A 27,337-nucleotide genomic window follows, 5' to 3' on the forward strand; every position below is an offset into this window, starting at 1 on the left:
AGTAGCGTATAACTGCGTGCTGTTTTGGCAGTCGTCCCTTTTTCCTAACAGATCGGGGGGAGGAAAGGGAGTCTTCTAGTGTGTCTGTTATTTATAGGGCTGAACTTATGGTTCTTTGTGGAGCACCATGTCAAAAAAGCTTTTTGTCTCTAAACCCAGCAGAGGCTGGTAACAGGAGAGAGAAATCTGTGGGGAGGGGGCAAGATTTCCTGTTAGTTTTTCCCCATGAAGAGTAATGTTTTATCATCAGTAATGATCTATGATTACAAGCAGTGACTGTATCCTGTTGGTCTTGCAAATTAGAAAAATAAAAGCATACATTTAAGTATTTGTTCTCTTGCTAAACCACCTGCAATGCATCACAGAATTGCAACTGCAGTACAAGTAAGTAACAGCAGAGCTGAACACCGAGTATTCTTAAGAGAGTGAATTGGGTAAACTTTGGGGGCAGATGTTTACTCTCATGGTTTTCCATCCCCCCTGCGCTAATTACTTACACAGCCAAAGATGCAAAGAAGTGTGTGATGCAAAGTCATGGACCAGAGTTGATGAATATTTGTGCAGAAACAGAAAGTACTTCTAACAAGTACTTCCTGTGAGAGAAAAAAAAAAGCGTTAAAGTTATTACTGAATGTAGTTATTTCAGGTAGCTGAAATTAAGAAGTCTTTTATTCTCTAACTCTTGCACAGATAGAAAGTGAAGTTCTCCATAGACTGACATGATTACAGAGGTGGTGATCCTTGGCTGACCATGCTGGCAAAGACTCATTTGTTTATTGCAGCTTTGTAACATTTCAAGGACCATAAGTGTTTGATTTATGGTTCCTTTCATGAATAGTTTTTGTCAACTGATCCTGAAATAAAATGGATGAAGTGGGTTTGCACCTGGTTTTCACTCTTCTAACCTTGAGTCCGGAATATGAAGATGACAGAGTCCACAAGCTGCCCTTCCTGCTTTGTGACAGACCACTGACAGATGTGACTGTATGGCAGCTGTAAAGCAAAAGTGAAAAGGTTACGTCACTTTCAATTTTGGAAGTACTGACAGAGAAATTAAAACAGTAGAAAAAGTGGAACTTAGGGACAAAATATAGACAAAAGTGAACAAAAAGCAAGTCACAAATATAGGAAATTTAAAATACATAAATGATTTTGCTGTGAATTTTGATTGGTTGGAATGAAATCAGCTTGTACAGGAGTATTTCATAGATGTGGTAAGACCAAGAATCCAGTGCGAACAAGGCATACAAATAACACTGAGAAAGGTTCAAGAATAGTTTTTTGTGTATGGCTAAACTTACATAGTTACAGTGCAGGAGAATACAGCTTAAATATATTTCCACTAAGAGGACAGCTGTCTTTATGCTTTCTCCAAGTTGATCTCATTTGTAGTTTGACAGCTGCCTTCAGGCTTTTAGGCTTTTTCTTGGAAAACATAAAGAATACAAAACATTTCTAAATACCTTAGATTTTTTAAATGCTATGTCAAAAAGTTTAAGCTGCAAAGAATTTTTTAAGCCTAATGTTTACTGCTAATTCTTGTATCTTCTCAATTTTACCAGTTTTAAGGAAGTAAAAGTTTCCTTTTCCTGAAAGTAGCATGGTCTAGCATGTTGTAATGTTAACTGAGTTTTTGTGTCTTATAAATATCTGTTATAAATATCTGTAAATATCTGTTTCTTGTGGTAGTTCAGACCTAGCTTTAGGAATATGCAAGATCCTAATATATATATAACCTCAGATAGACAGAGGATCTTAACCTCAGGTTTGAATCCTGCTAGGGCTTGAAGGTTTCTCAAATAAAGAAACTGTGATCTTACTACATTAGCCTTCTCTAAGGAAAGATTTGCTACAATCCAGAAATTCGTATTATCTTTTCTGGAAACATACCTAGTAACATTTCCTTTTGTTGTAAATTTTAAGAGATGCTCTTGCCCTAGATTCCCCATACTTCTGGCTTTTTACCTGAATAGGGGAAAAAAGTGATCTTCAGTTTGCAGATGAACTGCTGAAAGCTGAGCCTCTACATAAGTCAGGGGTGGGGCCAGAGAAATGCAAACACCGTGTGCTGAAATAAAAGGTCCTAAGAAGATGATCACAGCTGCCAAAACCGCTTTAACACAAAACATTGTCTGACAGAAGGAAGACACCTCAACCCATTTAAGAAAATAAAGAAAAATACATCTAAAGCACATTGTAGCATTCTTCTCTTTGGAACAAAGTGTCTTCTGGTATGAGTATTAATTTGTAGGGATGAGCACGGCTCATGCCTAAAGTTAATAAGGGAAGGTCATATTTTATTGCTCAGACCATGTGTAATATATATTAGAGATATTCTTTTATTTTAGCTGTTGTGTGTTTACACAGAATTGTCATACTTTTTGAAAGACAATTTTTTCAGATGAGTTTAAATAAGTTTAGTATGAATGAACTATGTCAGTACTGTATGATCAAGGACATCCTGGGACAAATTCTTTCTTGGACACTGCCTGGCAGTTAGTGCTAATTACAGAATTGAAAACTGTGTAAAGTGGATAGGAGCCTTGAGTTGACAAAATTAACTGTAAAACATATACTGAGTAAAGTAGGGGCCTCTCATTGTACCATTGTGGTGGGTTTGACCTTGACTTGCTGCCAGATGCCTACCCAGCTCTCTTGCTTTGCTTCCTTCATGGAACAGGGTGAGAAAAGTAGAGGGAAAAGTTTATGGGTTGGAATAAAGACAAGGACATTACTTAGCAATTACCATCATGGTCAAAACAGACTCAACTTGGGAAAGATTAATTTACTGTCAATTAAAAATAGAGTGGAATGGTGAGAAAAAAAACCAGACAAAACTATAACCACCTTCCCCTTAGATCCTCTGGTTTCTTCTCAGGCTCAACTTCACCCCTTCTTTTCTGACTTCTCCTGCTTCTTCCTCCCTGAGTGGTGCAGGGGCATGAAGCAAGAGCATTGTGATCAGTCCATAACTGCTCCTCTCTGCCACTCCTTCATCCTGATGCTGTTCCTTTCCACGTCCCTGTAAGGGATATAGTCCTTCACAAACTGCTCACTGTGGGTCGTTTCCACAGGATTCTGTCCTTCAGGACAGACTGCTCCAGCATGGCTTCCTGCCCTGGGCAGCTGCTCCTGCTAGGAGCTTGCATGGCCTATCCACTGCCTGCAGCTTCCTTCAAAACGCATCCACCTGCTCCAGAATGGGATCTTCCATTGGCTGCGTGTGGATATCTGTTCAACAGTGGTCATCCATGGGGTGCAGTGGGACAACCTGCTCCACTGTGTTCTTCTTCAGAGGGCTGCAGGGAATCTCTGCTCCAGCATCTGGAGCACCTCCTCCCCTTCTTTCTCCACTGGCATTGGTGTCTGCAGGGCTATTTCTTCCGTTTTTCTCCCTCTTCTCTCTCACAGCTGCTATACAGTGGTTGTTACACTTTTTAAAATACGTTATCACAGAGGTGCCACCAGTATCATTGACAGGCTCAGCTTTGGCCAGCAGTGGGTCCATCTTGGAGCTGTCTGGAACCAGCTGTGTCCTGTATAAGGCTTCCCCCTGCAGCCATGACCTCACTCCACCGACTTTGCCAAGTAAACCAATCAAACCAATTATGTTATTTTTTGTTACTCTGATCCAGCTAAAAAGTCTGACTTGCTGATTGCACTGAAAATGTGAGAAGCATTAACATTTCTGCTGGAGGAATGAATGTCCCCTTCTGCTGGCTGCTTTTGCAAAAGTGGTGAGAAATCAGCCTGGTGTAGCCTGGCAAAGCCAGTACTTTGACCATAAGGAGAATCAGTTGAAGTCCTCCCAAGATACTAAAAAAAGACACAAACTTGAAGCTTTCTAACTATTTCAAATTTTATTTATGAAAAGTATCAATTGTTTTAGAAATTCCCCTTTCCCAAAGTAACAATAAATCAATACCAATATTATGTATACAAATGTAAATAAATACATACATACATACATGTATACATACATACATGGAGACGTATGTCTATGTATACACCAGGAATTCTGAACTAATGTTTGGGTCAGTTTCATTTGTCCTCTACACTTCTGAGACATTTCATGAATTTCGGAGCCTGGTCTCATAATTGCTTAAAAGGTGATCAAACTGCTGAAAGGACTGCAGACTGTGTATCTGCAATGCTCTGCTCAAGCCCTTCCTATGACTGTCTGTTAACTGTTTCATAACTCAGCTTTCCCAGTAAAGTTTGTTTCATTTCTCCTTTTCTTTGTTGAAGGTGGTCTGTTATTACAGCTGCTGGTGGTTTGATCCTGGCTGGATGCCAGGTGCCCACCAGAGCTGCTCCATCAGTCTCCTTCCTCAGCTGGACAGGAGAGAGAAAAAAAATATAACAAAAAGCTTGTGGGTCAAGGTAAGGGCAGGGGGATGTCACTCAGCAATTACCGTCACAGGCGAAACAGACCCAACCTGGGGAAACAAGTTTATTACCAATCTCAAGTTAAGAAGAAATAAAACTGAATCATAAAAACACCTTTAGTCCCACCTCTCCCTTTTTCCCAGGATCAGCTTCACTCCTGATTTTCTTTGCCTCCTCTCCACAAGTGCCACATGGGGATGGGTAATGTGGGCTGTGTTCAGTTCATCATGCATTGTTTCTGCCATTCCTTCCTTCTCAAGGGGAGGACTCCTCACACTCTTCTCTGCTCCAGTGGGGGTCCCTGCCATGGTCCCTGCCATGAACTTCTCCAGTTTGGGTCCTTCCCACAGTCAGCAGTCCTTCACAAACTGCTCCAGTATGCATCCCTTCCACAGGATGCAGTCCTTCAGGAAAAGACTGCTCCAGCATGGGTCACTGTGGGGTCACAAGTTCTGCCAGCAAACCTGCTCCAGAGTGGGTGCCTTTCCATGGGGCCACAGCCTTCTTCAGGCATCCACCTGCTCTGACATTGGGTCCTCCATAGACTGCACCATAGCCCTCCATGGGTTACAAGGACACAGCTGCCTCACCATGGTCTGTACCAGGGCTGCAGGGGAACCTCCGCTCCAGTGCCTGGAGCACCTCCTCTCCCTCCTTCTCCACTGACCTTGGTGTCTGCAGGGCTGTCTCTCTCACATACTCTTACTCCTCTCTCTGACTGCAATTGCTCCTGCACAGCAAGTTTTCCTCTTCTCAAATATGCTATCCCACAGGCACTATCTCTGTCAATGATGGACTCAGCCTTGGCCAGCAATGGGTCCATCTTGGAGCTGCTGGCACTGGCTCTGTCAGACATGGGGGAAGGTTCTAGCAGTTTCTCACAAAAAACACTCCTGCAGCCGCCCTGCTACCAAAACCTTGCCATGCAAAGTCAATACAAGCTGTGAGAACAATTCCACAATAAACTGGTTTATATTCTCTTGTGCTCATGTTCTGCTAGTTAAACATCTATTTTCTTTCCACTATGAACGGTAAACTCATGTGATCCTATATCACATGAGCAGCACCTTTGATTAATTTATAATATTTTTACAATGACAGTATTTGGTTGCTAGTTGTTATACAAACTGCTAGTCTGGTGCTAAGCTTCCTATATGCATTTTGCTGACATCACAGACTTCAGGGTTGTTAGTATAGCATATATAGCTAATACGATTTCATGTTATACTGTCCAGTGTTGCTACTTGTAGACAAGATTAAAAATGAATTCTGTATCAACGCTTTTTTTTGGGCATATGCAAACATTAATGCCAGCTTAGGACCATGAATATAAAGTGCCTTTGGATGTTATTTATATGTACAGCATTAACCTCTTGCCTTACTTTGTTCTTTCTTTATCATCAGGCTTTCAACACCTACTTATAATTTCCTCATATTGCTTTCTTCATGACATTTTGTCTAATTTCTTTGAAATAGACAGTACTTTTATTATTTCTGGATTTTCTTTCAGTTAGACTTTCCCTGTATCTTATCTGTTATTGTGGGTTCCTGTTTTATAGCAGGGTTGCTCTGCTGGCATAAGCTGAAAATTTTTCAAAAGGATTTCAATTTTAAGGATTTTTTGTTTTTTTTAACAACATTTGCTCTGCTGGCAACAGAACGTCTGTCCCTCTGGGCAATCAGTCTCCATACACATATACACCATATATGTGATTCCTGAGAAACTCCACAATAGTATGAAATCTGAACACATGAATTTTCCAGTACTCCTGTAGGAGTTCTTTTCTACTATGGAAATGGAGCAATTTTATCAAAAGGATGGATATTGCTGGGTTATGTATTCTACTGTACCTTATACAGTCTTTCACAGTGCCCTTTCCAAACTCGTCCTGTTGATTTTGCAGACTTAAGTTTCCAAATCTGTCTTGTTTCTTTATGCTTCCAAGATTTAGTGGTTTGGTCACATAGTCCATTATTTTTCTTCCCCGGAGGGTACATGTGGAGTCCTAACTACAGACTAGTCAATTTACATTCTGCAATTCACCACACCTTTTTTTTCTTCCCCTAAGTTTAAATCTGGGTCTTATGTAAACATTTCATTCAGTTTTGAGTGTCTCATGTCTGTCACAGATAGATGCTGAACAAGAGGTTCCCTAAGATTTTAAGACTGCCTATAAAATTGATGTCTCTTGGGAGAATTTCTTAAGTTTCTTCTTCATACATGGTACCTTTAAACAGTTTCATACTTTCTAGGTCAAGAATACTTAGTCTGTTTCCTTAGTACAGTCTGATAAACATGTAGTTTCACTTACATATCAATTAATAAAGTAATCTCAAGTATGCAGGATAAACCAAGTTTCTTCTTGTCATGGTTTTACCCCAGCTGAGAATCAGCTCCCATCCAGCTGCTTGCTTACTTCCTCACAGCAAGATGGGTGAGAGGACCAGAAGGGTAAAAGTGAGAAAACTTGTGGGTTGAGATAAGGACAGTTTAATAGGTAAAGCAAAAACTGTGCATACAAGCAAAACAAAACCAGGAATTCATTCCCTCCTTCCCATCAGCAGGCAACCCCAGGAAAGCAGGTCCTCATCATGCCTAATGGTGACTTGAGAAAATCAAATGCCATCACTCCAAACATTCATTCTCTTTTCCTTGCTTCTAGGCTAAGCATGATGCCATATGATATCCCTTGGGTCAGTTGCATTCATCTGTCTCAGCTGTGTCCCCTTCCAACTCATAGAATCATAGAATCAGCCAACTTGGAAGGGACCTCTGAGATCAAGTCCAACCCTTGATCCAACACTGCTGTGGTTCCTAGACCATGGCACTAAGTGCCACATCCAGTCTCATCTTAAAAACCTCCAGGGACAGAGAATCCACCACCTCCCTGGGCAGCCCATTCTAATGCCCGATTACCCTCTCTGTAAGAAATTTCTTCCTAATATCCAACCTAAACCTCCCCTGGCACAGCTTAAGACCATGCCCTCTTGTCCTACTGCTGGCTGCCTGGGAGAAGAGACCAACCCCCACCTGGCTACAACCTCTTTTCAGAGAGTTGTAGAGAGTGATGAGATCTCCCCTGAGCCTCTTCTCCAGACTAAACAACCCCAGCTCCCTCAGCCTCTCCTCATAGGACTTGTGCTCCAGTCCCTTCACCAGCCTCGTTGCTCTTCTCTGGACCTGCTCCAGCCCCTCAATATTCTTTTTGAAATGAGGGGTCCAGAACTGGACACAGCACTCCAGGTGTGGCCTCACCAGCGCTGAGTACAGGGGAAGAATCACTTCCTTGGATCTGCTGGTCACACTGTTCCTGATCCAGGCCAAGATGCCTTGGCCACCTGGGCACACTGCTGGCTCATGTTCAGCTTCCTGTCAATCCAAACTCCCAGGTCCCTTTCCGCCTGGCTGCTCTCCAGCCACTCTGTCCCCAGCCTGTAGCACTGCAGGGGGTTGTTGTGGCCAAAGTGCAGGACCGAGCACTTGGCCTTGTTGAACCTCATCCCATGGAATCAGCCCAACTCTCCAGCCTGTCCAGGTCCCTCTGTAGAGCCCTCCTGCCTTCCAGCTGATCGACACTCCCCCCCAACTTAGTGTCATCTGCAAATTTGCTGATGGTGGACTCAATCCCCTCATCTAAATCATCATTGTGCATCCCTAGCCCAATCACTCATGTGGTGAGGAGCAGAAAAGGTCTTAACACTGTGTAAGTGCTGCTCAGCAGTAATGAAAGCATCCCTGACTTATCAACACTGTCTCCAGCACAAATCCAAAGCACAGCCCCATACAAGCCAATATAAAAAAGAAAAAGCACATTTCTTGTAGGTTTTTTTCCCAGCAGCTCCATTATACCTTCCTGAGGGACAAAATTTCTGCTGGATCTCTTTGATTTTTTTTCCGTTGGTCCTTCTATTTCTAAGCCTTGTCTTATCATGTAGTGTTTATAGGTGGTGGTGTTTTATGGCAGATTTTAAAAAATGAAACAATTAAAAAAGCAGGAAGTATTTTTCTCTTGATGATGAGTTACAGGTAAGAAGCTTGTGAGAAAGAAAGAGTTTAATTTCTTGTTATCAATACTAAGTCCACAATAGTTTAAAAGCTTTTCAGTCCTCAAAAGAATGAAAGAATGGAACTGTTGAAAAATAGCACACCATTTTCCTTGTAAGAAGTTCAGAGGGATCTTTTGCTGTTGGCAACCTATTGAAACTGCGAAACAGCTCTATATAAAAAGGGGTGTATTTATGTAAAATGAACAAACACACAAAGAAACAAACAAACCTGACTTGCAAGCAAAATTCAGAATTTTGCACTATAATGTAAAAAGGTTTAGTAGGGAAAAATATTATAACCAAATATTCTTTGTTTGCTGGCACATACTTAAAAATCATCTCTGTAGCTCAGCTAGGAAGTCAGATTGTTGCCACCCTGAAGAAAACCATTTTTCCTTCAAGATCTACATATGAGGATTTGAACTGTATCCTTGAAGAGACTGTTGTCCAGTAACAAAAGCCTTGTGGCTCAAATATCTTCATTTAATCAATTTATTTGACATTCTATTTACTCTTAAAGTTGTTTAATCTGTTGATTGGCTGCTAGCTGTGTCTTAGCATGGTGTTCACCAGAAAGGTTTAAAACAGCCTGGAAATCAATGAACTTAGTTTTGATTTACCATCAAAGAAACCATCCTGTACTCTGAGACAGCACATTCTTCCCCATGTTGTCTAAAGTAAGGAAAATGAAGATTATAAGCAAGTGCAATGCTAAAAATCTCTATTCAAGCAGACACCAGCAAGCTGTAGTGATATAAATGGATACAGCAGAGAAAATCATTCAAGCAAATCACCATTCTCTCAATAATCTGATGTAAAAAAGCTGTTGTGTGAGAAGACCTGTAGTCTGTTATTTTCTAGTGCTAAATCAAAAAAGGATGGCAAATAAACAGAGGTTATCTCAATCTGAAAAGCTGCACTTAAGTAAATATGAAGAAGTTTTTCTAATATTGTAACTTGAAAATGTGCCTTTGCAAAAATGTGTTTCTAATACAAACTGAGAAGAAAGAGGATTTGATGTACAAATTTTCTGGTATCTATGGTTTCTGAATTAAATAGCTAAGGCAATTATTTCTTCTGTTAAGTGTTTTTAGGTTTACTGATTAAATATTCTGCATAGATGTAGAGACTGCATTGCTGCCGTCACTGACATGACTGTCCAGATCTTTTGCAGCCTTTGCTTCTTGCAGCTACCTTCTGACTAATATTTCAAGATATGTTCAAGACAATTTATGGTCTGGGCCCAAAACATATTCACTTAAAGCTCAGAGTGAAGTCCAGAGTTGACAATTTTGCTTCTCTGGCAGAGTGCTGCAGCCTTCTGTATGAAGAAGTGTAATGTATTGCTAGACTATTCTGGGAAACTACTCTGGTGTTCTCACAAAAAGAAAGAAACTCTCTCCTATGTTAGAAGTCAAAAAGATTAAAAAAAATAGTCATTCCCACCACAGCAAAATATTGCCCATTCTAATTGTGAAGGGGCATAAAATGAAGTAGCAGATGTTAATCATACTGGTTATTGCTGAACATTCTCAGGATTTGCTAATAAAGCAAGTACACATTAAAGGACCTTTTCAGACATGATTTTTCAGAAATTGAATAAAAATCACTAGATATAATACCAAACAATGCACAGGAAATATAACTCTGGGATTTCTGAATAAAAATCACTTAGTTATTTTTTATGAGTTAGAACTTAATATAATCCATATTCGTGGCAAACATATATATGGACAACTTGACAAATCAGAGGACTGGGCAATCACCAACCATATGAATTTTAACAAGGGCAAGTGCCAGATTCTGCACCTGGAATGGGTCAACCCTGGATGGGTGGACACACTGGGGAATGAGAGCCTGCAGACTAGCCCCACAGAAAGGGACCTGGTCCTGGTTGATGGCAAGGAATATAAGTCAGCAGTGCCCTGGCAGCCAGGAGGGCCAACCGTGTCCTGGGGGGCATCAGGCACAGCATCACCAGCTGGTCAAGGGAGGGGATTGTCCCGCTCTGCTCTGCACTGGGGTGGCCTCACCTTGAATATTGTGTGCAGTTTGGGGCACCACAATATAGGAAAGATATTAAGCTTTTAGAGAGCATCTGCAGGAGGGCAATGAAGATGGTGAAGGGCCTTGAGGAGAAGCTGTATGAGGAGCAGCTGAGGTCACTTGGTGTGTTCAGCCTAGAGAAGAGGAGACTGAGGGGAAACCTCATAGCAGCCTATGGCCTCCTCACAAGGTAAAGCAGAGGGGCAGGCACTGATCTCTTCTCTGTGGTGAACAGTGATAGAACCATAGAAAACAGAATGAGTCTGTGTCAGGGGAGGCTTAGGTTAGATATTATGAAAAAGGTTCTTTGCCCGATGTGGTGGTTGCATACTGGAACATGCTCGCCAGGGAAATGGTCACAGCACCAAGCTTGATGGAGTTTCCTTGTTTGTTCCTTTGTTTCTAAATTTGACACTTTGGAGGATTATGAGTTGTCTATTGAGGAGTGATGTGGAGAGTGAGCTGCCAGGAACAGGGCAGTGTGGTGAACTTGAAGGCTAGAAAAAGCATAACTCTATTTGCTAATGTTATGTTATTTCACAGCCTCTTCTCAAAGATTTTTCCAAATATATCAAACTGCTAGGTCATTTGGTATTAGGTTAGCAAGTTTCATGACAACACGAAGCTTGTGGTGTGGTCACCACACTGGAGGAAAGGGATGCCATCCAAAGGGACTTAAAGAGGCTTGAGAGGTGGGCCTGCACAAGCCTCATGAAGTTCAACCAGGCCAAGTCCAAGGTGCTGCACCTGGATCGGGGCAATCCCAAGCACAAATACAGGCTGGGAGGAGAATGGAATGAGAGCAGCCTTGAGGAGGACTTGGATGTGTTTGCTCATGAGAAATTCCAACTCTATCCTGGGCTACATCAAAAGCAGTGAGGTCAGCAGATTGAGGGAGGTGATCTGCCCCTCTACTCTGCTGTTATGAGACCCCACCTGGAGTGCTGTGTCCAGCTCTGGGGTCCCCAACATAAAGACATGGCCTTGTTGGAGCAGATCCAGGGGAGAGCCACTAAGATGATCAAAGGGCTGCAGCACCTTTCCTATGAATAAGAAGCTGAGAGAGTTGGTGTTGATCAGACTGGAGAAGAGAAGGCTCTGCGGAGACCTTATAGCAGCCTTCCAGTTACTAAAGGGGGCTTATAAGAAAGGGGGAGGGTGACTTTTAACATGGATATGTAGTGATAGGACAGGAGGTAATATCTTTAAATTGTTAATATATATTCAAACTAAGAAAGAAATTCTTTACTGTGAGGCTGGTGAGGTGCTGGAACAGGTAGCCCAGAGAAGTTCTGGGTGCTCCATCTGCGGAAGTGTTCAATGCCAGGTTGGATGGGGCTTTGAGTAACCTGGTCTAGTGGAAGATGTCTCTGCCCATAATGGGGGTGTTGGAACTAGAGGATCTTTAAGATCCCTTTCAACCCAAATTATTATATGATTCTATGTTCTTCCAAAAGGCAACAGTTTTAGAAACCTATATTCTGGTTTACAGGCTGTAAAAATTTATTAAATATTTGGCATAAAAATATGCAGTTCAAAACAGATGTCTGTACAGATTCTCTTCCATGGCTTGATTTCTCCTTAAAAGAAGAAAATCTTTGTTTACTTAGGGTTTTTTATACTCTCTATATCAGACAAAACAGTTTGAATGCTTTTGTGTCACCTTCTTATCTCTAGAGACAGTTAGTTACAGTTGAATTCACTAGTCTGATGTGAGAAAATATCAATCTGAAAACTAAAAAGACTGTTTCTTCTCTTCTGTCAAAGATGGAAGTGGAAGATCATTCAAACCACCCCAGAATATGATGCTCTTTTTCACTCATAAGTAAATATTTTGCAATATCTCAAAATATTTATTCCATGTTAGTACATTCTGGTTGCGAAGTACAAGTGCAAGTACAGGGCTGGCAACAGTCATGAATCTCTGGTTTATTTTTTTAGGCAACAAAGGGATATATGATTCTTTTTATTAAACCTGTCTAATACTACAGTGACGCTGGCTGTGAAAAATGCTGAGTTTGGGAGATAAATAGTTCTGTAAGGTAAAGCAGGCTCTACTGAATCTTCTGCTCAACCTGTTTTGTAGCATAAATTATGGGTTCCCACTGCTATTTCTTTGCCAAGGTAAATAGTGTGGGGCAAAATGCGCAATCCAAGTGCAGGAGGTAGGGATATTAATAATGTAGAAAAACTAGTTAGAACATCTCCACATGAACCCAGTAGGGAGTTAGATAAGCTGTTTTGAACCTCTGCAGCTCAGGATACCCCTCAAAAAGTAAGTGGAATAGGAGATGCCCTAAAACAGTCTTGAGGCTTGGGGTTTTGTTTAGTTTTATTTGGTTTGGTTTGGGACTTTTTTTATTGGGTTTTTTGGGGGAGGGTGGGGGGAGGAGTGATTTTAAATTATAATTCCCAATGAGAAAAACAAGTTTTTCATTTCATTTCTGCTTAACTGAGAGAATTGAAGAAGTAGCGCACAGTGCTTCCACGATGTAATTAATTTAGCAACAAACATACCAGCTGCATTATTCAGAGCAAGTCTTGTATTGCTTCTGGGATTCTTCTTTGTACATGTCTTTTGTATTCATAGCTTTAGTTTGACTAAGCAAATGGTTAGGGCAGCACCCAGCCATGCTTACTGTCAAGGGCAAGTGACTGCAGTCTGTCCATAGTGAGGCAATTTTTGGGAAGCTGACGCAGAGCAATCATTCTACTCACAGCACTGATGCGTCTGGCACAGGCTGCTTGCAGGATTACCAGGATGTGTGCACAGCATATGGAATGTAGCCTGAAAATCAGCTGTGGAAATTATGGCTAACACTTACCCTCATTGTTGTGCAAATATTTCCTCTGTTCAGAAAACACAAGGTTGTGGTCAAATAGCATGTATGGAGAAGGATCTCTTTGCAGTGGCAGACACGAGTGATGGTTAGGGCTATTTCACAGAACCACAGAATATGCTGAGTTGGAAGGGACCCACAAGGATCATCAAGTCCAACCCTTAGCCCTGCACAGGACAATCACAAAGAGTCACAGCATGTGCCCAAGAGTATCATCCAAATGCTCCTTGAACTCTGTCAGGCTTGGTGCCGTGACCATTTCCCTGGGGAGTCTGTTCCAGTGCCCAGCCACCCTCTGGGTGAAGAACCTTTTTCTGATATCCAACCTAAACCTCTCCTGAAACAACTTCAGGCCATTCCCTTGCGTACTGTCACTGGTCACCACAGAGAAGAGATCAGTGCCTGCCCCTCCTCTTCCCCTCACAAGGAAGTTGTGACTGCAATGAGATCTCCCCTCAGTCTTTTCTCCAGCTGAACACACCAAGTGACCTCAGCTGCTCCTCATACGGCTTCCCCTTAAGGCCCTTCACCACCTTTATTGCCCTCCTTTGGACACTCTCTAAGAGCTTAATATCTTTCTTACATTGGGGTGACCAAAACTGCACACAATGTTCAAGGTGAGGCCACACCTGTGCAGAGTAGAGCAGGACAATCACCTCCTATTTCTTCAGTAGGCAACAGAAAGAAGATTGCTAAATGTAAGAGTGGTTGCCTTATATAGATTTCAGTGCTATCACAAACGCAGGCACGCTTCAGAACCAGCATCATATATTGGTGACAGCAGGAGTATTATAAACTACAGGTTCCTTTTAGCAATGAGATATTTTCACCAGAAACTTTCTTATTTGCTCAGCCATTGCTTACTGTGTGATCAAGGCTGGAAAAGCAAGCCCAGGGAAGGAAAAAGAAAATTATCTTAAAAACTGGTAATCAGCATGTAGGAAAAAACATTGCAGCTATTTCCTTCATTGCCTCTTCTCTGCAATGTCAGTCACTAGGACAATAACTTTCATCTTCTACTCTTTCTGATGTTACTGTATGTGTAAAAAGGCTTTGTCCTATGTAGGTTGAACACTAACAAAACCTTTTCAGCTTTCTGCAAAGAGAATAAGGCGAGGGTCTATCCAGGTTATTTCTGGACATAAAAAAGCAAATTTATTGCCCCCACTGGGGCAATACATCTCTTGTGGTTTTGAGAGGGTACTGTTATTCACAGCATTTCCATGAATTAATTCAGTGGTCACTGGTTCAAATTTTTTATTCTTCATGTCATCTTGCAGTAAAGACAACTGTTTTGACAAACTGGTTTACTTTCTCTTGTAAAATCTTCCCAAACTCATGAAGTTTCATAAACATCAAATATCTGCTCCTTTTATCTCTGTACTCATTCCCATTTAAGCTTATGCACATCTAAGAGGCTCTTCCTTTTGACAGATTTCTTACCTTTTCTGTAAGCCTTTAGCATCTCTGCCTCCTATTCTTCCCAATGAAGAGCAGAAATTAAGAGCCCAGTAGTATTAAGTTCTAGGTCAGAAAATATTTTGGTATATAATTTTTGTTTGCTTTCCAACTTACCAGAAACAGAAATTATGCATACTCACCAAAATCTGAAATGAAGTTATTTCTGATATTTCTTCAATTTAATGAGCTGAAAAATCTGTCCCATTGTTTGTGGCTTTCTTAACAGATCTCAGCTAACTACCTCCTGTAACACATGGTTACTGCTTACACACCATTTCTGCAGGAATACTGTTCAGAAATAGCTTGATAGGAACCTCCAAGTTGTCTAACATCTTTCCACCTGCAAGGCATTGCACACGTCATGACAATACAGTAAACATCTCCTAATGTACGTCACTGAGATCTCCAGTCTTGTTCTTCTACATTTCATTGTGGGATTCCTGGTAGCAATCTGTGTTGATTGCTGAGAAATTCAAGGTATTTTGGAACAGAGACTCTCAAACATATGAGAATCTCATTTAGTTATCTTCAAGGTAATAAATTGCCTGAGATGCCTTGCCCTGTACTACTTTTCTTGTGCTACCAAAGCCTCTGTTGGCAGGATTCTCCTGAAGATTGTGCCAAACCATTAATCAGGCTATGTTGTATCTTTCCTTTTGTAGCAACTTAGAATTTAAGTCAAAGGTTTTAATTGCTTTTATAATATGGGATTGACTGGTTACAAACATTTTGATCTGGGCCAGCTGTGGCTGGAAAAAAAATATGTGTGATACACACCTGACATTCAAAGGACCATCATTATGATCCAACTTAATTAGAGCTAGTTAGGTCACAGTTATTTAATCTAAGACATCTATTAAACTATTTTTGGAAAAAGGAAAATTAGGGAGGGATTTAAAATGCATTTAAAGACGTTAAAAAAAAAAAAAAGCAAAGCTTGGGTTCTTCAGCAGGATTAAAATTTCGAGAATTTTGAGCACTAAACATGAAGCAGGTCCATATGGCACAATACAATGCTGTGCAGAGAAAAGGGGAAGCTAGTTGAAAGCAATGCTACGCATTTTTAAGAAGCTAGTTGAGGGTTTAGTGTGGAGAAAAGGCAGTAGAGAGAGAAATAGTGATTCAAAGGCTGAAGGAATTTTTGAATACATGCTTTCAAAAAGCATGAAGCATTATGCCTTTATGTTATACTTCTGCAATATCTGAATTGAACCAATAGTAATCAAACAAGTTTTGTCTCTCATACATAGTTTAGTACCATACAAATGGTAGTTGCTAGAATGATTGGTCATTACCAGAAGATGTTCAGTAGATAATATCACCTATGCCTTATTATGCAGACATTAATCATACCTGTTGCTTTACTGTAATCTAATGCAGTCTTGGGTAGCCATTACATTAAAGTTCAGGTATTTCTCGTCAGAGAAATACCTAGGTCTATTTAACTAGAACAAAACTTCAGACTGTTAAAAATAATAAAGAAAAAGAAAAAAAAAAAGAAAAGAAAAAAAAGAAGAAAAAATTAACTTCTCTGGTTTCCTATTCCAGACTAAAATACAGAAAAAATACTTTCAAAGCAGGTATTTGTTAGACATTCTTACATGACTGTTTAGTACATATCTTTATTTCATCACCTGGTTTCAGCACACTAATATTAAGGATTGCCAGAGTGTCCTTGAATTGAACTCCTGAATCAATGAGAGTTTTGTCACTCTGGGAATGGAAACTTCCAAGGAGCTGGATAAAATGCTACTAGTTTTACTACATGGCATTTTTTTCTCTGAGTCAGCTCCTGAATATTTCACTGAGCCTAGTGTAACCAGAATTTCCAGTCTGGCTAGAATATCCCAGTATCCAACAGGTATGGGTTTGCTATTTTTCCATATCACATGGAGGAAACAGGATATTCCTGCTCTCACCTTAAGGCCTGCATAAAAATGCAGGCTTTTGCAGCATGTGAGCAGGAGACGGGACTCTGGCACAGGGTTGTGATGCGATACAAGTCTTACATTTTACTGCAAACCAACAGGAACAGAGTATGTTCTGCCGTGCAATAAATATTGGTTAGTACAATGAGTCCGCAAAGCTTATATTCAATCAGGTACCCTGACATAGGCCCTAAACATAACACATGCTCTGCTTTCTTTATTCTGGTTTCTATGGCTGTATATACATCCTAGGAAAAAAATATAAATGCCTTCCACTAACAACAATAACTGTAGGTACAGTAGTATAAGCAGGGAACAGAAGTTCCTCCCTAGCTGCCTGAAATAGCACGAGTTTTCTCACTGCAAGTAGGAACTATCAAACTGTTCTTCTGTTGACTGACAATGCCAGCAGACATGCTCATCACTAAAATTTGATGACGCTTTTGGAGGAAACATGTCTACTAACTCTACTAAATTTTAGCAGAATTAAGTACTCTAAATTTTAGTTAACTAAATTCTACTTGTTCAAGATCCCCCCTCTCCAATATGAACTATATATAATTAATAACAAAAGAAAAACAAGGACATAGTATCAAGGGGGGGCTAATGTAGCTGGATCACAGCTACCCATCATGAAAACTGATGAAAATTAAAAATGTTTCAACTATTTGACAGAATGAGAGAGAAATCGTCGTTTAGACTTCTGTGAAATTAATTAACCATGTAGTTGTTAAACAAATAGTTCCTCGACTTAGTATTTCTCAAGGTCTTCTTGGTGACTAAGGTTGTAAACCTTTTGCCCAAACCTACAGACGCTGAAAAAGAATTCCACGCATGCCATCTTGTGGATGTCACAAGAACATCAACATTTGTTCTGAAAAGATGGATTCGTTCCAAAAAAAAAAAAAAAAAAAAAAGCGTGGGGAGGAGAGGAAAGACCACAAATATGTATGTCCTTAAATACGAACCTGCTGCATTATTCGTTACTATCAGGAAGAAACAAGTTTTGGAAAATAAGGTTTTTTTGCTTTTGTTTCTTCTGCTTCGGCTGAAATAAACTAGTGGCCATGGGGTCACACTGTCAGCTGTTAATGGTCTGTCATTAGTTAAGCAACTAGGCAATGACTTCAAGATTTGGACTTAATATTCAAGACACTTCCGTTATGAAATACCACTTAAAACACTTTTTGTAACAGTATTTTCTACATGCTCAGAGAGAGCAGAACAGAATAGATCTGGTAGTACATACTCAGGATATCTTTCTCTTCCACTTTTCCTCCTTACCTATATTCTACCACCACTGTTACTCAGTAACAGCTACATATATGGTGATTCTCTAAGTCGGTCAAAGCTACTCAAAAGCTACTGAAGTAATGAATTTAAACATTTGCCTAAAAAAGATGGTGGGGAATTGAGATAAAAGAAACTGAAGAAGTTAAGTTTAAGGTACAATCACTCTTAAAATTTGTTTTTGCCTTCTTATCTAAAATAGCTTGTGACCTCAGATTCCATGAAGTGGTAACAGTCAGTGTTTTATAAGTATGACATATAAGTCAGTTTCTCAGAACAGGTCCCATTTTGCAAAAGTTATTTACTTGGAATGCAATTAAATACTAGCACAAGTCATAGATGTTTACAAGCTTTTCCCCATTAAAAATAGCTAACCAAATTAGAAGGAAGTCCTGAAATATTCTTGTCATCATGGCTAGGCTTCACGAATGAAACCTGTATCAAACTGGTGAAACTGAAATAGAAAACGAAATAAAATTTAGCTATTTAGCGATGTAAGTGTGACTTTGCATAGTATAAAACTGCTTAAAAGTTTCTGCCTAAACTGTGGGCAATTGAGATAAAATAGTTTAGAGAATAGGGAAGCCTTTTTAGCACGTAGAGAGGGGTGGGGAACCTGAAACTGCTTGAAATGATAAAACTTTATGTAACTACTCTATAATAGTGAGGAGGTAAAACTAAATGTCTGTTTAGATAAGGCAGACTGCAAAAGAGTGTGTATAATTTTAAACTTGCTACTTTCAAACTGTATAAAAGGCTATGGTATTTCTTGGCTCAGCAGAGTGCACTGGGGAAAATACCTGCCCCTTTGCATTCCCCGGCCGTAATAAAAGTGCTTTTCAGATTGTTCTAGGTTTCTTTGAATCAAAATCAGCAACACTGTGTTCTAGAAGGGGGAAAAGACTGCAAATTCACTTCAGGGATTTTGATGGTTTCTGGATACTTATGCATTTAAACACAAATATGCTTATGTGCAGAATAGCGTGCTGAATGAGACACTAGAACTCAAATGGCCTTATGTATCACTGATACAAACAGACTGTATGCTGGCAGGCTAGCTGCTCTGTAATTTACAAAGATTATAGACATTTTTCACACTTAATACTATTTTGAACTTAGAGAAACTCAAATTTATTTGAGCCACATGAGAGCCATAGGAAAGAGTTTTAACCACCTAAATACATTAAAGAGCTTTATCAACATAAAAAGATAAAGAACAACTGGAGACAGGAACTGAAGGAAGGGAAATGCTCTGTTACCCTTCATTTTTCTTTAAGTTATATAGAGTGAACACAGTTATATAGAGTGCTGTCTTGGTGCTTTTTTGTCCAAAGGAGATCCCTGCACTACCGGTGATAATGACAGAAAAGGAATGTGAGCATGATGGTAAATCAGAGGTGAGTAAAAATGTTTGGCGTTTTTGGTTTTGTTTCAGTTTGACCCTTTTTTTTTCTTAAACAAGCAACTACAGTTGGTTACTACCATATAACAAAAAGTCCTGCTCTCAGAGTTTTCACAAATGTCTGCTCTGCACTGAAGCATTTGGCCTTTTCTAAACGAAAAGGCAAACCCAGAGTTACCAAGGGAGCGGCGATACTTATCGCGTAGGCCCTGGGTGCGACGCGCAGCCTTTCAGATGAGAGGGTCAGGATGTGGCAGCCGGTGCAGCACAGTCACAGCTGCCACTGCTCAGTTTCCATGGCACGAAGCCGCAGGAGGGACCGGGCCCTGCCGTCCCCGGGGCGCGGAGCGTGAGTCCCGCGGGCAGGAGCGAAGGTCACCGCTGTTACCGAGCACGGGACCGCACCCTCCACAGCGCCGGCCCTCGCGCTCCGCCCGACCCCGCCTTCCGGGCGCCGGATACAGCGCACTGGGCATGCGGGGCGGACGGGCCCATTGCGGAGGGCGGGCAGGCCCCGCCGGAGAGCCGTATGGATAGAAAGCAAGGGCGCCCCGCCCCATCCTCCCCTGCGGTTGGTAGCGCCCCGTGCGAGGGGGTAGCGGCGGAGCGGTGCGGCGGCGCTGGGCTGGCGGCTCTGCCCTGCACCATGAGGCACCTGCCGTACTTCTGCCGCGGGGAGGTGGTGAAGGGCTTCGGCAGAGGCTCCAAGGAGTTGGGCATCCCCACCGGTGAGCGGGGCGGGGGCGGGGGCGGCATCTCCCGGGAAGGGCACGGGAGGGGTGTCCGCCTGGCTCGGCTGGGCCTGGCGGGGGGTCCGCACGGAGCCCCGGGAGCGCTCCCGCCGGCGAGAGCCCAGGCCGGGGGTTCTGCAGCCGGTCCCTGTCGGACCCCGAGCGCAGCCGGACCCGCATCCGCACCGTGCTCCTGCCCGTCAGGGTGCGGGAGCGCCGTGACTAAGCTCGCCTCAGCCCAGGAGCCGCCCGGCTGCCCTGCACTGCTGCCTTATTGTCGTGACTTGGCTTCCCGAAAACAGCCCTGCCTTGTGCCGTGCCAGCCTTTTCCTGAGGCTTTTTTTCCCTCCTGCATTGCTTAGAGTCTTGCATTCTCCTTTTGTGTTATTCCCCGCCCCTCGGTCTGTTAAGAGGTTTCTCTGAACGATCTCCGTCTAGTCATGATGGTCTACAGGATATAGATAAGTGATCACATGCACAGTGCTATGGCACCGTTCTGATAAATCTCAGAACAAGAATGGGAGTAGGTATTGGGAATCGCTTTAAGGAGAAGAGTTCAAGGGGAATAAAGCAGAGGTTAAAACCTAGTAGGTGGGCTTCGCCTACAGCGAATATAATTGCCTGTTCCTTATCTTTCTCAGTTGTCTGAATGCCTTAAACAGCCACTGAAGTCAGCAGTCATATTGCACTAATTGTAACAGCTGTGAAACTCTACGAGACCATTCTCGTGGTGCTGAATTTCTGGCAGGATTTCACGTTTTTCCCTTGATTGCTTATAAATACTGTGTTGGTACTGTGGAGCAGGGAAGGGGGATCATTGTTTTTTAGCTTTGATAAAAATGTAGTAAATGTATATTTTAAATCAACTTCATATCTTGCATGAAGACATTTACCCACTTGGTAAATAGAAGTAGGATATTAATTTTGAGAGAATGTTAAATTCAATCAGAGGGGAATTTCATTTTGCTATAATTTTGTAGTTTTCAAAGAAAATCACAGAAATCCGCAGATGTCTCCAAAAGGCAACTCGTACAAAATTGACAAGTGGTTAAATAATAATCGCATTTATTCCTGCATATTTTATTCATAGGTAAGTATTTTACTAACAAGTAAATAGTTCTAGGATGCTACTTTATAGTGCAGAAGAAACTTAATTTTTTTAATTCATCTTTCACCCTATTAAAGCTATGATAGTTATCCTAAAGGTGAAATGCATCCTGACTGGATATATGGCATGTTTATTAATTATTATTGAAGAAGAGAAAGTGAACTGTAAAATACAGCATGTGTAAAAGATATCATCATCATGGCTGGGCTTCGCGAATGAAGATTTGGGAAGGACTCTGCCCACATTTGCTACAAGCGCGCTGGTGGATAAAGAGGCCAATGCGAGATAGATGTAATACCTCTGGTATTGCCACAGGGGCTAATTTTATGAAGCTGTTTTATACTTTACCAAATGGCATGTTGCATTATTCTCATGAATGCCGGTGTTACATTTATAAGTAGTACGTAGGCAGAGTTTGGCTTTTCAGTATTTGAAGATCCTGTTATGTCCCTGACTTACACATTCACTCCCATTTTACACTTTCTAAAATTTTTGCAGCTAACTTTTCTGAGCAAGTGGTTGAAAGCTTTCCACCTGATATCTCTACTGGTATATACTATGGATGGGCCTGTGTTGGAAATGGAGATGTACATAAAATGGTTTTGAGCATAGGATGGAACCCTTTCTATAGGAATACTAAGAAATCAGTGGTAAGAATTTTGCTTTGTATGGGATTTTTATTGTAACACGAGCCAGATGTTGAATTTTAATAAGATAAGCAGAATTTAATTCATGAATGAGATCTAGGAATTTGCTCTTAGAAATGCATTTGGTATCTATATCATATTTATATTCTATAAAGAACATACTCTCTCTATCCCCCAAGTATAGACATGTAGGTGATTAAAATTTATTTTCTTCTTTCTGTTCCACCATTTCTTAATTATTTCTAAAATAAAAGTATAACCCTACTTGAAATGATGGTTGCTCGAGATGCTGATAGCAAGTTAAGCATAAATTGATAAATGCATTGAATTTACCGCTTATGAGAGCCCTAGCATGAGCTGCAACATACTAATAATCTATAGTTTTCTGCAGTGTATCTGCTTTTCAAATAAGAGATGTTGGAGCATCTTAATTTTTAATTATTTTTTTATTAATACTTCTCTTAAATTATGGAATCCAAACATGAGGTGGTGTGGCTTTATATACAGAATAAATATTTGAAGGTGTGTAATAATAGGATGGAGAAGTTAAAATCTCGAGCTGTGATTTTCTTGCTATCAGGCGCTGGTGCTTTCCCTGAGTCTTGCAGAGCTCTGTTTTATTTATTGAAAACAATTTTGTTTGGGCGTGAATCTCTGCTATTAAGTGTTTGTCCCAGGGAAATGTATACTTTTAAAAATTTTTGCAGATAAGTTTCCTGAGCAACTAGTTCAAAGCTTCCCATATGATAGCTCTGCTGGTATATGCTATGGGTCAGCCTATTTTGAAGAGGCAGATGTGAATAAAATGTTTTTGAGTGTAAGGTGGAACTGTGTTTCAGCCTGCACTTGTTCTTGAATTTTATCATTAAATTCCAATGTGAGCTAGTTGTAAAAGGTCACCTTAAGCCACCTGCTTCAATCAAAATCTTCGTAGTTATTTGGATGCATCAACTTGATGATGAAGCATTAAGCTTTGTTTGGGATTTCCTGCCTTGGAAATATTACCTCTGAGAAGTGGTGAAGCATTTCTCCTGAGTAATGTCTCTCTGGTTTGTTTGTTTTTTCCCTTTTGGCTATCAGAATACTTTTTAAGTGAGTAGTTTTTTTAGATTTCATACAAAATGCAATTCTTCTTCATGACATAAACTAAAGCCCTAGTGTTTTAATCTTTCATTGTACATTCTAAACTAAACATCCCTTTTATTGTTCTCTGTTGAGGAAAATTTGAATGATGGATATTAGGTCTACATGCCTACAGATAGGGAAAGAAACTCTTAAGTTCATAATAAATGCCCACTTATTTCTCTTCCTTTAGGAAACACATATTATCCACACCTTCAAGGAAGACTTTTATGGAGAAATTCTTAGTATAGTCATAGTTGGATATATTCGACCGGAAAAAAACTTTGATTCCTTAGGTCAGTATTGGAGGTCTCTCTCAAACTAATCTCTTTTTTGTCTTACTCATGCAAGTTCTATGTCTTCCCTGTCTTTCCTTCTACTATGAGATGTTTTATCTATTAACCTTTGAAATTTCAGTAAAAGGTTTTCATTATCTAAAAAACCCAAGACCATACTCCCACATCTTCCACTAGAAAACTATTTTTCAGTCACTTGTCTGTGGAGTAATTTAAAATCAAGGACTTGTTGTAGAAGCATCAGTTGAATGTGTTCATTTCTCTTTTAAATGCAGTAGTATTTCAATACTGGTAGTATTTCAATACTATTAGTATTGAAACAGAACTGCTAAAGTCTTTTGGAAAAGCAAGAGAGTAGTGCTTGTAACAAGTAAAAATGCAACTCTGTCATGTTTGAAAACCCAAAGAACTCTGCCTTTAGACCTCATAATTATATTCTACTTCTGTGATTGTTTTTTGATATTTTGTGGTACCCCATGTTTTCACTTCATACTGTGTTCAAAATTCAGACCAACTTTTAAATACCCATATTCTTATCTTTTTCAGAGGCGCTCATTTCAGCAATTCAGGAAGACATTGAAGAAGCAAAAAGACAGCTAGATTTAGCAGAACATCTTAAACTCAAAGAAGATAACTTCTTTCATCTGCCAGAAGGCAAAATAGTAAACAACCACTGAGGAAAACAATACAGTTTTTTATTTGTTTCTTTGTTTGAACTTCTTTTTCTTATTTTCTTTCCCTGTCATGGAGCCTTTACATTTGCACTGCTTTCATAGGTGCTTTTTTGTCGTATGTCTGTTAGGTAACTGAGATTGAAACCAATCATACAAGATGATTTCAGTTTTCTTTGGTTAATTCAACATTAACCCAGTCATGCAAAAGGACTAGAAGGCTGTAATAGGTCCTTACAGATAAATTCTGTATCCTAAAGTTACCAGTTGTTCAGAAAGTGGAGTATATTCAGAACATGACCAAAGTTAATTGTAAACCTAGGGTATGGATAGTTCAGTTAATGAAGAATGTCTGTGTTTAACATAGAGAATGTTATTCCAGCTTCTTTTCTGTTTTATGTCATTCTTAGATCTGGATTTTAGCTTAGGAAATTTTGCTGTTGATTGAGTCAGAAATTTCCTGTGGTTAGATATGATCAGGTAACAATAGCAAGATTAATTCTCTATAGGTCTTATTTTTTATATACTACATTGCTGTCATAGTTTAAGCTCTTGCTTTAATTGAAATTATTTATTTTAAGTTTATTTGAAATGGAGGAAATCACTGTTGCTCATTATGTTACTGGAATCTGAGCTATACTTTTTCATAGTTGCTTGTACATATGATAGCACATGACCTGTGTAGTTTACTTCTGGGGGGTGTTTCACTTAATTTCAGGAAATGAATGTGAAAGTCGATAAACTGTAAAAGTTCAGGGGCAAAAGATGCAGAAACAATATAACAAGATTTCTGCTCATTGGACCTTAAGGGAAAATTAGGTAGTGAAAGGCAAATTTGCATTTTATATGCTGCTGGTATTTGTTATGAGAAAATGGGGAAAATCTTGAGGTCTTTCTCTGCACTGTCAATAAAATGTCTGACTTCAAGGCTGGCATTATTGTAAGGCACAGAAAAATCTCACTAATGCTCTGCACTAAGTGCAGGTAAGAGCCAAAGTTTTGGCTGACCAAGTGGACAAGTACACAAATGAAAGCCGTTGGGGATTCATTGCATAATATGTCAACACTGTAGTGGATATTTGTTATTTATTACAAGTAGTTGCAGACAGTCCTACTCTGAAATGCAGGAATACAAATGGGGATTTGACTAGATCTCGGAAGCTCCCTTCCAACCCTGACTATTCTGTGATAGGTAAATGGAAGGAGTACTATCAGAATTGATAGTAATTTGGAAAATATTTCTCCAAGTATGTAATGTGTGATGCCAAATCTACTCTTGTTTTTCTCTGATAAATGGAATGGAAGCGAGTAAGCTGCAGTGACTTTGTCACGACCATAGTCTTTTGACATCTGCCTGTGATGTGTCTGAAACATATTCTGAAATTCTAAATGATTCTGTGAATGTGTCTTGGCTGTGGTTTTTTGAACTACCATGTACAGTATGGAATGCACAATTTCTGTAGTGAAATTTAATGAATTTATTCCTTGTCCTATCCTGTTCTATCCTATTACGGTCCTATCCTAGTATGGTCTTAAGCTCTACCAGGGAAAATTTAAGTTCGATATTAGGAAGAAATTTTTTACAGAGTGGGTAATCAGACATTGGCATGGGCTGCCCAGGGAGGTGGTGGATTCACTGTCCCTGGAGATTTTTAAGATGAAACTGGATGTGGCACTTAGTGCCCTGGTCTAGTAACCACGACGGTGTTGGATCAAGGGTTGGACTTGATATCTCGGAGGTCTTTTCCAACCCAGTTGATTCTATGATTCTATTTGAATCCTACTTTTCACTCTTGAGGTTTAAGAGAGTTTTGACAAGGTAGCTGTTTGGGTCTTTGTGTCAGGTGCTGTCAGGATGATAGTTTCACTTCATATTGTTTTAAATTTTAGCCAGTGTCATGGGCTATTGCTAGGGAAGAGGTCAAGAGGTCTTAAGGAAGTCAAGGACTTGTGTTTGTTCTTTAGGACTCCAGGAGAAACTTGATTTCATTTAAATAAATTGTTCACCAGTGCTAGTAATTGCAGAGTTGATAGATTCAGTACAGAATTGGGGGAGAGGGACATGGGACAACAGTTATCAGCAGTTAGATATACTTTCTTTTAAAGGATAATGGAGATGATTTAGTGGACTTCTACCATATAATGTGTTGGAAACTGTATTTCCAAAAAGTCTGTAAAAGAATTGTCTTACAAGGGTGATGGTTGGAATTTTTTACATTTTAAAATGGAGGGATGAAGGGAGAATTATTTTTTTTGTGCAAAGAGTTTATGCATTCTTCAGATTGTATTAATGTTAAAATCATATATTTTACTACTCTTTTTAGAGAACAAAAGCCACACTAGTCAATGAAGTGTGTTGTCAAGAATAGATTGTTGTTCATTGTAGTACTATAGTTAAACACTCATAACTGCCTTTAAAATTCTTTTTTCCAGTAATGTCATGTGTCAGTTGTGGAAACCATGGTGCCTTAAGCTGGTTGTCTGAATAATACTCTTCTGTATCTGCTAATAAATGCTACTGTCAAAAATTGAATTCACCATATGGTTATAGAACTACTGTGCTATGAATAGAGAACAGTGGCAAGGGGAAAACTTGAAAGACTTGGGTTGCTCTCAAATCCTAGCTAAGATGTCATGTATGGATACACTGAACTAATAAACTGTTCTCTATGTGTTTGTCTTCAAATTTGAGAAAATGTTACTACATTCATTTGGCTAAGTATACCTGTCCATATTATTTAAGAGAAAATGTTATATATCATTGCTTAAGCTCAATGCATAATTCCTAGCACAATATAAAATTTATGAAGGGTTATATTTTTGTATTATGTAAAAATAATTGTATTTATTTTGGTTGATGTTACTACACTGTACCAATTACTAAAGGAACTGTAATTGACAAAATTATCCTTCTTGTCTTGGATTTCCTTTCCTTTTCCATTCCTTGCAATGTTAGTGGTCTGGGTTTTATGCAAAGCTTTGTAGGGGTGACTACCTAAAATGCTGAACTGATGGAAGAGTAATGGGATATTGTTCAACCTTCTTATTGTTTTCGAAAACTGACCCCACTCTGGGGACTTCAGTGCCTCAGTCTGAGCTTGCAGGAGCTAGAGCCTTAGAATTCACAGCCTGAAACCCCTGAATTTGTTTGTCTATACACTCTCTTTCAGAGCTTTTTCAAAAGCCTTTATATAACCTCTTTGTAGCATCGCTGAAGTTACATCAAGAAAGAGTGTAACACTTTGGGGTGGTGTATGTGATAAGGATCGCTTTTATTATGTCACATGTGGATTTTTCAGTGTAGACTGGTATCTGTCAGAAAACATGCTTTTGACAACAGACTACCCATACTGGCGATA

The 27,337-nt window shown here is 40.0% G+C and overlaps 1 protein-coding gene and 1 long non-coding RNA gene across 2 annotated transcripts; one reads left to right on the plus strand and one right to left on the minus strand.

The window, feature by feature from the left end:
• Positions 1 to 61: 61 nt before the first annotated feature.
• LOC127477322 (uncharacterized) lies at positions 62 to 19,811 on the minus strand. Its single transcript, XR_007906923.1, has 3 exons — positions 19,582 to 19,811; positions 1,302 to 1,425; positions 62 to 993 (listed from the first exon to the last, which is right to left on the minus strand). It is a non-coding gene; the product is annotated as an uncharacterized LOC127477322 (long non-coding RNA).
• A 26-nt stretch (positions 19,812 to 19,837) lies between these two features.
• RFK (riboflavin kinase) lies at positions 19,838 to 26,885 on the plus strand. The gene is made up of 4 exons (XM_051801510.1): positions 19,838 to 20,131; positions 21,741 to 21,892; positions 23,205 to 23,307; positions 23,854 to 26,885. The coding sequence occupies exons 1-4, from the start codon at positions 19,933 to 19,935 to the stop codon at positions 23,982 to 23,984; spliced, it is 585 nt and encodes a 194-aa protein (XP_051657470.1). The 5' UTR covers positions 19,838 to 19,932; the 3' UTR covers positions 23,985 to 26,885.
• The last annotated feature ends 452 nt before the right edge of the window (positions 26,886 to 27,337 follow it).

The sequence above is a fragment of the Manacus candei genome, unplaced genomic scaffold, assembly GCF_025592945.1.
Source record: "Manacus candei isolate 608988 ecotype Guabito, Panama unplaced genomic scaffold, ASM2559294v1 h1tg000051l, whole genome shotgun sequence".
NCBI lineage: Eukaryota > Metazoa > Chordata > Aves > Passeriformes > Pipridae > Manacus > Manacus candei.

Coding starts and splice junctions, on each gene's coding strand:
- RFK (XM_051801510.1), top strand. CDS start 19,933: ATGGATAGAAAGCAAGGGCGCCCCGCCCCATCCTCCCCTGCGGTTGGT. Junction 20,132..21,740: donor GGAGTTGGGCATCCCCACCG/GTGAGCGGGGCG, acceptor AAATTTTTGCAG/CTAACTTTTCTGAGCAAGTG. Junction 21,893..23,204: donor GGAATACTAAGAAATCAGTG/GTAAGAATTTTG, acceptor CTCTTCCTTTAG/GAAACACATATTATCCACAC.